General features: G+C 36.8%; 1 protein-coding gene across 1 annotated transcript in view; it reads right to left on the reverse strand.

Annotated features, from left to right (window-relative positions):
• The window catches only part of UBA6 (ubiquitin like modifier activating enzyme 6), a 147,272-nt gene that overhangs the window by 78,944 nt on the left and 53,744 nt on the right, over window positions 1-14,584 (reverse strand). The window contains exons 8-9 of the mRNA XM_042781213.1: window positions 12,364-12,486; window positions 10,482-10,605 (exon numbers count right to left, since the gene is read on the reverse strand). Coding sequence (XP_042637147.1) covers window positions 10,482-10,605; window positions 12,364-12,486 — 247 coding nt within the window. The remainder of the gene's footprint in view (window positions 1-10,481; window positions 10,606-12,363; window positions 12,487-14,584) is intronic.

Here is a 14,584-nt window from a genome sequence, read left to right on the forward strand (position 1 = left end):
GTTCCATTTCATTTTTGACAACTTCCAATTTTCCTAGATTCATACTTCGTACATTCCATGTTCCAATTATTAATGGATGTTTGCCTCTGTTTCTCCTGAATATGAATGGTGCCATGTCAGCAAATGTAGGTCTTGAAAGCTTTATCTTATCCATATGAGTAAGGCTGGTTTTACTCTGATAATGCAGCTCTTTCCCAGTCCTAATTTTGAGAGCTTCCTAACCTAAGTGACTCATCTTCCTCCTCTGTATTGGACAATGTTTCCGGACTATTCATAAAGTTGCGCAGTAATGTATCAGACAGTGTTTCTCTGCTATTCATAAGATTTTCCCTGGTCAATTCTTTGAGAAGTGGATGGCCTCTTCCTTCTTCCTAGTTTGTCTCAGTCTGCAAGCTGGGCTCATACCTGTGCACCATGTGCATCCCACTGGTTTTGAAACACCAGAGGCACAGCCTCAAGACTCACAGCAACACGTCACGACAGCAAGACAAACCAACAGACAAGTTCGTCTCCCTTACCTGTTGGAAACTTCTCCAACCACCCTTACCTGTATCCCTGTGGCTGACTCCTCACTCTGACCTGGTCCCCTTGGCCTTTTCTGTCCTCTCCCACCTTGCCGCTTGTGGTGCGTGGCCTGGGGTCCCTCTCCTCACCTGGATCCCTGCGGCTGACTCCTCGCTCTGTCCCGGTGCCCTTGGCCTTTTCTGTCCTTTCTTTGCTTTCCTTCCTTACCGCTTGTGGAGCATGGCCTGGGTTCCCTTTCCTCACCTGGATCCCTGCGGCCGACTCCTAGATCTGTTCCAGACCCCTTTTCCTTTTCTGTCCTTTCCCTCCTTTCCCTAGTTGCACTCTATAAGTGAATAAATAACTTACCAATGTTGGAATCTTTGCTCACCTACTATATGTGTAACAATGTTTCCTCCAAAAATATCTTGAGACTGCCTAACTTAATTAACAGTGCCAGCTCTGACATATATTTTAGCTCCTTGAATTCTGTCTTGTGTATGAGCCTCTTACTGTTTATTTCTGCATAGAGTACTTTCTTTCCCTACTTTCCCTTCCTACACCAATGGAATGTTCAGGTTGTAATTAAGACACCCTGTCACACACGCATGGGCACAGGCAGTTGAAGAAGTAAATACAAATGAATATCAAAAAGAAGAGTCAATAGATAAAATGAAGTCATTCTAGAAAACCCACATAATGATACTGCCAATACTGCAAACCTCAGAAGGAAGGTTGGGCAATCTAATTCCGTAGTGGTACTGCCTCGGAAACCCAAGAGGGGTCGCTGTGAGTTCGGTCCGACTTGACAGCACATTAACAACAACCACAAAAGAGGAAGTAAACTTAGAGAAAACACAACTGGATGAATTCTTTTAAAACATGTAATAGTAACTTTATGCTGTACCCAGAAATAATGTTACTGAAGTTGGATAGGCCTCAACTAAGAGGGAAAAGAAATCTATTAATTTGCTATCCTCCAGGTTTGAAACATTGTCCCATATAGTGTTGGAAGATGAGTCCCTCAAGTCGGAGGGCATTCAAGACAAGACTGGGGAGGAGCTACTTCTTCAGAGTAGAGCCGACCTTAATGATGTGAATAAAGTGAAACTTTCAGGATCTCCATTGGCTGATGTGGCACAACTCAAAATGAGAAGAAACAGCTGCAAATTCCATTTATAATCAGAACATGGTGTATGAAATATGAATCTAGGAAAACTGAAGTTGTCAAAAATGAAATGGAATACATAAAGATTGAAATTCTAGGCATTAGTGAGTTGAAATGGACTAGTTTTGTCATTTTGAATCAGACAACCACATGATCTATTATGCTGAGAATGACAAATTAAAGAGGAATAGCATGGCATTCATTATCACAAAGAATGTTTTAAGATCCATCCTGTATTGACACCAATCCTACTCAAACTATTCCAAAACACAGAAAAGGATGGAATCCTCCCTAACTCATTTTATGAAGCAAGAATAACCTTGATACCAAAACCAGGCAACGACATCACGATCAAAAGGAAAACTACAGACCAATATCCCTCATGAATATAGATGCAAAAATCTTCAACAAAATCTTAGCCAATAGACTCCAACAACATATCAAGAAAATCATTCATTATGAACAAGGTAGGTTCATATCAGGTATGCAACGATGATTCAATATTAGAAAAACAATCAACATCATCTACCACATAAATAAAACAAAGGAGAAGAACCACATGACCATATCAATTGATGCAGAAAAGGCGTTTGATAAGATCCAACACGCATTCCTGATCAAAACTCTCAGCAAAATAGGAATAGAGGGAACATTCCTGAACATAATAAAGTATGTTGGTATGAAAAACCAACAGCCAACATTGTTCTCAATGGAGAGAGACTGAAACCATTCCTCTTGAGAACAGGAACCAGACAAGGATGCCTTCTATTACCACTTCTATTCAACATTGCATTGGAAGTCCTAGGCAGAGCAGTAAGGCAATAACGGGAAATCAAAGGCATCCAAATTGGTAAGGAAGAAGTCAAACTACCCCTATTTGCTGATTATAAGATCCTATACCTAGAAAACCCAAGAGACTCAGTCAAAAATCTACTGGAACTAATTGAGAGATTTAGCATTAGCATAGTGGCAGGCTACAAGACCAACCTCCAAAAATCAGTTGGATTCCTCTACACCAGCAAAGAGATTGCTGAAAAAGAAATAAGGAAATCAATACCATTTACAATAGCTATCAAAAAAATAAAACACTTGGGAATCAGTCTTATTAGGGACACAAAAGACATGTACAACGAAAACTATAAAAGACTACTTCAAGAAACCTTTAAGAGATCTACACAAATGAAAGAACATACCACACTCGTGGATAGGAAGATTGAACACTGTGAAAATGTCAATTCTACCCAAAGCAATCTATACATTCAATGCCTCAATCCAGATCCCATCAACATTCTTTAATGATATGGAAAAACCAATCACTAACTTTATATGGAAAGGAAAGAGACCTCGGATAAGTAAAGCACTACTGAAGAAGGAGAACAAAGTAGAGGTCTCATGCTGCCAGATCTCAAAACCTACTATACAGCCACAGTAGTCAAAACTGCCTGGAAATGGTTTAATGACAGACACATAGACCAATGGAATAGAATTGAGAACCCAGAAATAGATCCACTGACCTATGGTCAGCTGATCTTTGACAAAAGGCCAAAATCCATTAAATGGGGAAGAGAATGTTTGTTTAAAAGTGCTGGCAAAAATGGATATCCATTTGCAAAAAAATGAAACAAGATCTGTACCTCATACCATATACAAAAACTAACTCCAAATGGATCAAAGACTTAAATGTGAAACCTAAAACTATAAAGTTCCTCAAGGAAAAACTAGGGGCAAATTTAGGGGCATTAATATATGGCATAAATAGACTATCAAGCATAACCCAAAATACACAAATAGCAGAAGAGAAACTAGATGAATGGGACATTCTAAAAATCAAATTTTTATGTGCTTCCAAAGACTTCTCCAAAAGAATCAAAAGAGAACCTACAGATTCGTGAAAAATATTTGGCCCTGACGTATCTGACAAGTGACTTATCTCTAGAATTTATAGAAAACTCCAACACCGCAATAACAAAAAGACAAAGAATCCAATTAAAAAATGGGCAGAAGACATGAATAGACACTTCAACAAAAACGATATTCAGGTGGCCAACAAACATGAAGAAATGCCATGATCATTACACATTAGAGAGACACAAATCAAAACAACAATGAGACACCACTTGCCCTAGCAATAGTAGCAAAGTTCAACAAGACAGAAAATAACAAATGCTGGCGAGGATGCGGAGAGATTGGGACTCTCCTACACTGCTGATGGCACTGTAAAATCATACAACCACTGTGGAAAGTAGTATGGTGATTCCTTAAAAAGCTGGAATTAGAAGTATCATTTGACCCAGCCATTCCATTACTAGGTATATATCCTAAAGAAGTGACAGCCATGACAAGAACAGACAAATGCACATCCATGTTCATCGCAGCACTATTTACAATAGCCAAAAGATGGAACCAAGTTAGGGGTCCATCAACTAAGGAATGAATAACCAAACTATGGTACATACACACAATGGAATACTATGCAACCCTAAAGAATAAATAGAATCTGCAAAACACCGCACAACGAGGATGAAATTGGAGGACATTATGCTGAGTGAAATACATCAATCACAGAAGGACAAATATTGTTATTAGTCTATTATTGTAAAAAGTCAATATATGGAAGGAAATTTTCTTTGTTGATCAGCAGGAATGGGAGGGGAGAGGAGGGAACACTGTTAGGTAGAGACAAGTATTAATTTGGGTGAAGGGAAGGGCAATATAACAAATGTGAGTGATCAACATGGTGGCAGAGGAAGGGAAAGACAAAGAGAGGTACAGGGGATGTGCAGACAACAAAGATGAACCCTTCTGCACACACAGTACTGTGTTGTCAGTGAGGGCAAACATGGGTATATGGGTGGACTGATGGGTGGACGTAGTAGGTATGTCTATGCGCAGTAGGGAGTGTACCCAAGACTACGTATAGGGTAAAAAACATACTTAAAAAAAAAAAAAAAAGATCTATCCTGTAGTAAGATACTGTCAGTGATAGGATAATATCCATAAACCTAAAAGGAAGACCAGTTAATTTTAAGAATATTCAAATTTATGCACCAAACACCAAAGCCAAAGATGAGAAAATTGAAGATTTTTACCAACTTCTGCCATCTGATATTGACCAATCATGCAATCAAGATATGTTGATTATCACTGGTGGTTGGAACGCAAAAGCTGGAAACAAAGAAGCATCACCAGTAGTTGGAAAATAAGGCCTTGGTGATAGAAATAACGATAGAGAGCATGTGATATAATTTTGCAAGACCAACGATTTATTCACTGGAAACACCTTTTTTCAACAACACCAATGGCAGCTATACACATGGACTTCACCAGATGGAGTACACAGGAATCAGATTGACTGTATTTGTGGCAAGAGGCAACGGAGAAGTTCAGTATCTTCAGCCAAAACAAACCCAGAAGTTAACTGTGGAATAGATTATCAACTGCTCATATGCAAGTTCAAGCTATAGTTGAAAATAGTTAAAACAAGTCCACAAGAGCCAAAATATGATCTTGATTAGATCCCTCTTGAAATTAGAGACCATCTAAAGAATAGATATGATGCAATGAACACTAATGACCAAAAACCATATGACCAGTGGGATGACATCAAGAACATCATCTATAAAGAAAGGAAAAGGTCATTATAAAGACAGAAATGGAAGAAAAGACCACAATTGCTGTCAGAAGAGACTCTGAAACTTGCCCTTGAACAGAGAGTAGCTAAAGCAAATGGGAGAAATGACAAGATAAAAGAGGTGAACAGAAGATTTCAAAGAGCAGTTCGAGAAGACGTCAATTATTATAATGAAATATACAAAAACCGGAGTTAGAAAACTAAAAAGGAAGCACACGCTTAGCATTTCTCAAGCTGAAAGAACTGAGGAAAATAGTTAAGCCTCAAGTTGCAACACTAAAAGATTCTATGGGCAGAATACTGAATGATGCAGGAAGCATCAAAAGAACATGGAAGGACCAGATGGAGTACACAGGAATTAGATTGACTACATCTGTGGCAAGAGGAGATGGAAAAGCTCAATATCTTCAGCCAAAACAAGGCCAGGAGCTGACAGTGGAACAGACCATCAACTGCTCATATACAAGTTCAACTTGAAGTTGAAGACAATTAAAACAAGTCCACGAGAGCCAAAATATGACCTTGAGTATATCCCTCCTGAATTTAGAGATCATCTAAAGAACAGATTTGATGTATTGAACACCAATGACTGAAAACCATAAGAATTGTGGGATGACATCAAGAGCATCATCCATGAAGAAAGCAAGAGGTCATTAAAAAGACAAGAAAGAAAGAAATGACCAAAATGGATGTCAGAACAGACTCTGAAACTTGCCTTTGAGTGAAGAAAGCCAATGGAAGAAATGACAAGATAAAAGAGCTGAAAAGAAGATTTCAAAGAGCAGCATAAGCAGACAAAGCCAATTAACTATAATGAAATGTGGAAAGACAGGAGTTAGAAAACCAAAAGGGAAGAGCATGCTCAGCATTTCTCCAGCTGAAAGAACTGAGGAAAAAATTTAAGCCTCAAATTGCAATACTGAAAGATTCTATGGGCAAAATATTGAATGATGAACGAAGCATCAAAAGAAGACAGAAGGAATACACAGAGTTACTGTACCAAAAAGAACTGGTCAATCTTCATCCATTTCAGGAGGTGATATATGTTCAAGAACCAAAAGTATTGAAGGAAGAAATCGAAGCTGCACTGAAGGAACTGGTGAAGAAAAAGGCTCCAGGAATTGATGGAATACCCATTGAGATGTTTCAACAAAAAGATGCCCTGCTGGAGGTGCTCACCTGGCTATACCAAGAAATTTGGAAGACAGCCACCTGGCCAACTGACTGGAAGAGATCCATATTTGTATCATTCCAAAGAAAGGTGATCCCATGGAATGTGGAAATTATTGAACAATATCATTAATATCACATGCAAGTAAAATCTTACTAAAGATAATTCAAAAACGGTTTCAGCAGTATATTGAGAGAGAACTTCCAGAAATGCAAGCTGGATTCAGAAGAGGAAGTGGAATGAGGGATATCATTCCTGATGTCAGATGGATCTTGGCTCAAAGCAAAGAAAAACAGAACGATGTTTACTTGTGTTTTATTGACTATACAAAAGCATTTGATTTTATGGATCATAACAAGTTGTGGATGACATTGAGAAGAAAGGGAATTCCAGAACACTTAATCGTACTCATGAAGAACCTGTACATAGACAAGGATGTTCTCATTTGAACAGAACAAGGGTACACTGCATGGTTTAAAATCAAGAAGGGAGTGTGTCAGGGCTGTATCCTTTCACCATACATATACAATCTATATGCTGAGCAAATAATCCAAGACTATATGAAGAAGAATGTAGCATCAAGATTAGAGGAAGAATCATTAACAGCCTGCAATACGCTGCTGACACAACTTTACTTGCTGAAAGTGAGGATGACTTGAAGGACTTACTGATGAAGATTGAAGAATACAGTCTGCAGTATGGATTCCATCTCAATATAAAGAAAACAAAAATCCCCACAACTGGACCTATAAGCAGCATCATGATGAATGGAGAAAAGATTGAAATTGTCAAAGACTTCACCTTGCTTGATTCTGCAACTGACGCCAATGGAAGCAGCAGTCAAGACATCAGATGATATATAACACTGGGCAAATCAGCTGCAAAGGACCTCTTTCAAGTGCTGAAGAGCAAAGATGTCTCCTTGAGAACTAAGGTGTGCCTGATACAAGCTACAGTATATTCAATCGCCTCATATGCATGTGAGAGCTGGACAATGAATAAGGAAGACCGAAGAAGAGTTGATGCTCTTGAGCTGTGGTGTTGGTAACGAATGCTGAACGTACCGTGGACTGCTAAAAGAACTAACAGGTCTGTCCTGGAGGAAGTGCAGCCAGAATAGCTCCTTGGAGGCGAGAATGGCCAGACTTTGTCTCACCTACTTTGGTCATGTTGTCAGAAGGGACCATTCCCTGGTGAAGGATGTCATGCTTGGTAAGGTGGAGGGTCGACAAAAGAGGGGAAGGCCCTCAACAAGATGGATTGACACAGTGGCAGTGGCAATGGGCTCAAGTATAGCAAGAAGGATCATGAAGCTGGTTCAGGACTGGCGGTACTTTGTTCTGCTGTGCATAGGGTCTCTATGAGTTGGAGATGGCTCGGCAGCACCTAACAACAACAACACTCTACTCAGGGACTCCCAATAATGATAAGTCCTCTTTATACTGTGCTTGGAGGTAAAAAGGAACATTTTCTCCCAGTTCCTCATGGATCTTTATTACCCAGGAGCCCAGTCTGATCACAGTTCCTCTGAGAGTCAAGGGGAGGATGGGGGCAGGTAGAGTGAAAGGGCATCTGCCAAGGACCACACATGAGAATTAAATCTTTACCTCTAAAAGAAACTACAGATGAGAGAAAAGTCAGAGAGTACAGTTTTTTCATAGTAGCAATAATTTAAATATAAGAAAAGCTCTCCATTGAGGGGATTTTAACAATAGGGCACATTTGAATACCTAATTTCCTCCTCATCTCTTCTCATGTTATTTGCTTTGCAATTGTTCTGTTGCCAGTTTTAAAACTCTGAACCAAATCCCTCTCTAGTCACTATCTTAAACCAATTGCTTAGCTGGCTCAGGAAGTAAAAACTAACTTTAATATTAGCCTAAGCAAAAACATAGCAGGATTAACCAGCTGTTAAAAAGAAGTAACATGAGGCATACTTAGATGACTGAGAAAAGCTTGGTAATTATGCTTCAGTTTATATTAGCTCCATCAAGCCTTTCTTCAGGTACATATAATCTACACAGAAGTAATGTGCCATTTTTATTTATCTCATTTATTATCAATGTCTGTCAGGGATCTAAAAAAAAAAAAGAACATGGAAGGAATACACAGAGTCACCGTACCAAAAAGAACTGGTCAATCTTCCTCCATTTCAGGTGGTGGTATACATTCAAGAACCAATCGTACTGAAGGAAGAAGTCGAAGCTGCACTGAAGGAATTGGCAAAGAACAGGCTCTAGGAATTGACGGCATACCCATTGAAATGTTTCAAGAAATGGATTCTCCACTGGAAGCACACACCCCATTACGCCAAGAGATATGGAAGACAGCCACCTGGCCAAATGACTGGAAGAGATCGATATTTGTACTAATTCCAAAGAAGGGTGATCTTACATAATATGGAAATTATTGAACAATATCACTAATATCACATGCAAGTAAAATCTTGCTGAAAATAAAATAATTGCAGCAGTTTAATGACAGAGAACTTCCAGAAATGCAAGCTGGATTCAGATGAGGATGCAGAATGAGGGATATCATTTCTGATGTTAGACAGATCTTGGTTAAAAGCAAATAATACTAGAAAGATGTTTATTTGTGTTTTACTGAGTAAGCAAAAGCATTTGATTGTGTGGATCATAACAAATTATGAATAACACTGAGAAGAATGGGAATTCCAGAACACTTGATAGTACTCACGAGGAACCTATACAGAGACTAGGAGGTTGTTGTTCCCAACACAACAAGGGGATACTGCTTGGCTTAAAATCAGGAAGGGAGTGCATCAGGGTTGTATCTTTTCACCATACTTATTTAATCTGTATGATGAGCAACTAATCTGAAAAGCTGGATTGTATAAAGAAGAATGTGGCATTAGGATTGGAGGAAGACTCATTAACAGCCTGAGATATGGACATGACTCCACTTTGCTTGCTCAATGTGAGGATGACTTAAGTACTTATTGATGAAGACTGAAGACTACAGTCTGCAGTATGGATTATACCTTAATATAAAGAAAACAAAATCCTCACAACTGGACCAATAAGCAGCATCATGATAAATGGAGAAAAGATTGAAGTTGTCAAGAATTTCATATTACTTGGTTCTACAATCAACACCAATGGAAGCAGCAGTCAACATACCAGATGATGTACTGCATTGGGCAAATCTGCTCCAAAAGACCTCTTTGAAGTGAAGAGCAAAGACGTCTCCTTGAAGACTAAGGTGTGCCTAACCCAAGCCATGGTATTTTTAATCACCTCATATGCATGTGAAAGCTGGACAACGTAAAGTTGATGCTTTTGAGTTGTCGTGTTGGAGAATACTAAGAGTACCATGGACTGCTGAAAGGACTAACAGATTTGTCCTGGAAGAAGTGCAGCTGTAATGCTCCTTGAAAGGGAGAACAGCCAGACTTCGTCTGACCTACTTTAGTCATACTGTCAGAATGGCCCATGCATGGTGAAGTGGAGGGTCAACGAAAAAGGGGAAGGTCCTCAACGAAATGGACAGACACAGTGGCTGCAACCACATGCTCAGGTATAGCAAGGATTGTGAGTCTGGCACAGGACTGGGCAGCTTTTCATTCTGTTGTACATCTGGTTACTATGAGTCAAAGACTACTCAATAGCACCTAACAACAACAGCAGGTTTAGGGTTACTATTTACAGTATTTTGTCTAGTTTGAGTAAAAATCCTTACCTAGTAAAATTTTTGCAGGTTCCTGGTTAAAAACAAATAAAAAAAGACAATTTTATCCCCATTGCTGCTTTCAAAAGTACGTAGGTTTTCTTGCTAGGGCTGAGTTTTCAGAATGTTCTGAACTTATTTTATATTGTTGTTGTTTAATGGTAACATCTCCTCACTTGAGAGTTTTGATGCCAATAGCAATGGATCACGGCTGTCCAAGTTGATGCTGTGTTCCCAAGTTTGAGTACAGTATCTGAATTATAAATGTGCTGAATAATAAGTAAGTATAAAGAAATTAATGAAATACATTAACTTACCAGTTATTTTCTGTGTAGATCCATTTAATGCTGTCATTCCATTAATTTCTCGAAATGTTACGAATTGCCCTGTCTCAAGTTTGTGAGGATGATTTTCAAGGCAAGTGACAATGCCAGGATTAGCCTAAAAATAAAAGAGCAATCTATTAAAAAACAAGTTGAGTATTCCGATATACTACAAATTCCAAATCTCACACAAAAAGGACAGTATGTTACCATAATTCCAAAACAACCAAAATTCCAAGCCATTATTCTCCTTAAAAGCAAGCCTTTAAAGCATTGTCACAAATTATCATCAACAAACTATAAATGATCAACATAAAAATATAATTTCTGTATTTGGGGTGGGCCATTTAAGGATTCCAAGTAGAAATTTAACATATTTCTAACTTGGAAGATCAAAGAAATTTAAGGAGAAATGATGAGATACAAAGCCAGGAAATTGGTATCTTACAGTTTTCCTATTACTATAAAGAAATACTTTACAGCACAGCTTATCAGGCTAAGAAAGGAACTGGCTTGTATCACCAAAGAGGATGGACAGGATGAGTCAAAGAACAGGAATTTCTTAGTTACACATAATCCTACATCACACTAAAGTGATAATTTATTCTACATATAATCTAATGAAATTAACATTCTCTCTCTCTCTTGCAATTTTGTAGGTTTTTAAATGTTCTTTTGATGCTTAATGATATGAATAAAAATATTAAAATTAATTCCACAAATACATAGATAAAAATAATGTGGGGTTCCCTAAATATCTCAAGAAATAAGAATATGATTCATAAAGTTCTAAGATTTTAATAAGGAGAAATAATTTACTGGTAAGTTATATAGGGATATTAATAATATTTTCTAATACATCATGAATAATCTCCTTACTTCCTGCACTATTCTATGAAGGAAAACACCAATGTAATACAATAACCCATATTATCTTTTGGAGCTTATTCTAAAAGTGTGGTATTTTGGGGAATAAAACTATAAACAACTAAAAAAGGTGAAGGGGTGGCTAAACATTAATATGCCCGAATGAATAACTGAGATAGAATAAAAAAGCAATCTGGGAGATGAAAAATACAAGGAATGATTTTGCAATTAACTTTTCTTATAAAAGAATGAGGAAGTACACATTATACTGGATTTTAAAAAAATAGTAAAAAGAAAAGCATAAAGACAGAAGTAGAAATACTAACAAGTACATTTGGCTTCTTCTGAACTGTAATATGATTCGACTACAAAGAGTAAAAATGAAATAAATCATTTAAGCTAACGAGAGAGTAGTAAAAAAGAAATCACACAAATTTTTCAATTCCTTTGTAGAGTAAAATGATATCAAAAGAATTTGGTTGGAAAACTCAAATTCTTTTGATTTGAAAGTTAATTCTTAAATTGTTTTCTCCCCTCTTCAAATAGTTTTAGATGTATAACAGATTAAAAAAGCTCTTATCTAACATGATTTAAGTGTGTTTTTTCCTGGAGTTAAAGGACTGGGCCAGGTAACCTACAATATATTTAATATATCCACGCTCTGACACAGTTAACAGCTAAGAAACTCAGAATCGCAAATTATGCTCCATAGGAACATGAAGTAGAAAAAAATTAAAATCTGTGAAAAATCCAAATGTTAATCTATCAAGTATTAAATGATGTTAGAGGAAATCCAAGATACTCTTAATTTTCTAACCTCAACCTTAGTTTTAATACAACGCAACTAGGAAATTAACAAAATATTCCCTCATCAATTCAAAACATTGTAAAACAAAAAAAGATTATATGCATATTAGAATATTTTGCTAACACCATCTTTAAGAAAACAGCAGTCACATCATTTTTTAAAAATATTTTTGTAAAATAACGATCATTAAGAAAACCGTACTTGCGTTATGTTTGAAATAAAAATTTCTTTTGGTTCTTCTCCTGTTGTATCTAAAACTTCAAATTCATCACCAAAATCACAAAACAACCGTGACCAAATTCCATGTACATCTGCACTGATGAACTGTGAAATGACAAAAACAAGTTCATTTACTTCCATATAGAAAGAAAAAAAAAAAACTAGTTCAAATATCTTAGGCCTTTTTGTGATAATTCATTTGTAATTAGTTATATCTTTTGGGATATAAAGTAAATCACAAATGAAGTAAGATATTTATCCACAAATTCATTTAAACCTCAAGAATTTTGGTACTTGGTACCTAGATATCCAGCATAACAAAATTAGATCTTCAGAAACAAGCAATATCACAGCATCAATTAGATATTCTGTGGTTTCTTTTTTCTTGTAATTTTGTTGTTGAGAATATATACAGCAACACAGTCATCAATTCAATTATTTTTACATATACAATTCTGTGATGGTGATTATATTCTTCAGGTTGCACAATCTATTTACCCCCCTTTTCTGAACTGTTCCTTTCCCCATTAACAAACTCACTGCCACCTAAGGTTCCTATCAGACCTTTTCAGTTTACTGTTGTCACTCTGATTCCAAATAGATAGTTCTTAAAAGAGCTTAATGCTCAAGGAAGACAGTCTTTACTAGGCAAGCTAAACTACTGTTTGGTTTTCAAGACAGTTTCAGGGGTTGTTTTTTGTTTAAGGTTTAAGGATTATCTCAGAGCAATAATTTCAGGGGTTCTAACATCTATGGCTCCAGAAAGTTTGGGGATCATGAGAATTTTAAATTCTGTTCTGCATTTCCCCCCTTTTGCTCAGGATCCTTCTACAGAATCTTTGATCAAAATGTTAATATTGGTAGCCAAGTATCATCAAGTTCTTCTAGTCTCATAGCTAAGGAAGGAATTGCTCATGAAGACAACTGGCCACACATTCCGTACCTTTCTCCTTTTCTAGACTCGCCTTTTTCCTCTGTTGCTCAATTCCTCATTTCTATTCTTCAATTGTTTTGTCTTGGACAGCACTTGCAAGTTTTTAAGACTCCAAGCACTATGCATCAAACTTTGTGGTAGAACAAAAGCACTAGACATATTAGGCCTATTAACTGGGATGTCTCATGAAATCATGACCCTAACCTTTCAACTCAAAGAATTAGATCCCATAAAATTTTTAGGTGTACATAAGCAGCCTCAGCAGCTACTCTTTGTTCTGTTATTATTATTATTTTTTTGATCATCATACAACTTTTGTTAATTCAACTTTTTTGAGAGCAATTACAATAGTTACCTGTGCAACTCTACCCTTTAATCAGATTTAATTTTTAATCAGATTTTCTATTACTGTTAGCCTCCACTTTCCCATTCTCTCCTGCACCTGGTAACCCCTAAACATTTTATGATTTTTAGTTACAAAAATTTCTGCCTAGCCCTAAAATTCAAGTAAAATATGTAAGAAACAGGTATTTTGGTTTAATAGTGTAGCAGTGAATTCTTACTTGTTGTAGTAAAGAAGAATGTAGTATCTATTTATTAAAAATAGTAGAATAAATGGAAAACAGAACACAGACAAAAGCTGAGTGGTGTTAAAAGGAAAAAGAGCTGAGGAATTGACACACGGGAAAACTGAGGTTCAAAAAGTTGCCATAGCTAGTCAGAGTATCTTGACTAGACGGCAAATTTGAAAATTTTTTAATTGTGAACTTTTCAAGGTGGTAGTTAAAAATAAAGTGTAATACATGACATCTTTGGTATAAATCAAGTTTCAGTAAACATCTAGGAGAAAGTATGCTATAATGAAAATAACATGTATTGGAATAAATACATAAATAAAACCATAATTGGGTTAAAATTCAATTTCTTCCTAATGTGGTATTTAATTTACCATTCCACAACAAAAATAAATAAGTAAGCATGATGTGTTTGAGAACAGCAAGAGGAAGCAGTATCATAATGTAGTTAGGCAAACTGGAGTTAGAAAACCGAAAGGGAAGGACATGCTCAGCATATCTCAAACTGAAAGATCTGAAGAAGAATTCAAGCCTCGAATTGCAATACTGAAGGATTCTATGGACAAAATACTGAATGATGCAGGAAGCATCAAAAGAAAATGGAAGGAATACAGACACTGTACAAAAAAAAAACTGGCTGATGTTCACCTATTTCAGTAGGTGGCATGAGATCAAGAACCAAGGGTATTGAAGG

This window comes from Orycteropus afer, unplaced genomic scaffold (assembly GCF_000298275.1).
Source record: "Orycteropus afer afer isolate SDZICR_OR568_19922 unplaced genomic scaffold, OryAfe1.0 scaffold00098, whole genome shotgun sequence".
Classification (NCBI taxonomy): Eukaryota; Metazoa; Chordata; class Mammalia; order Tubulidentata; family Orycteropodidae; genus Orycteropus; species Orycteropus afer.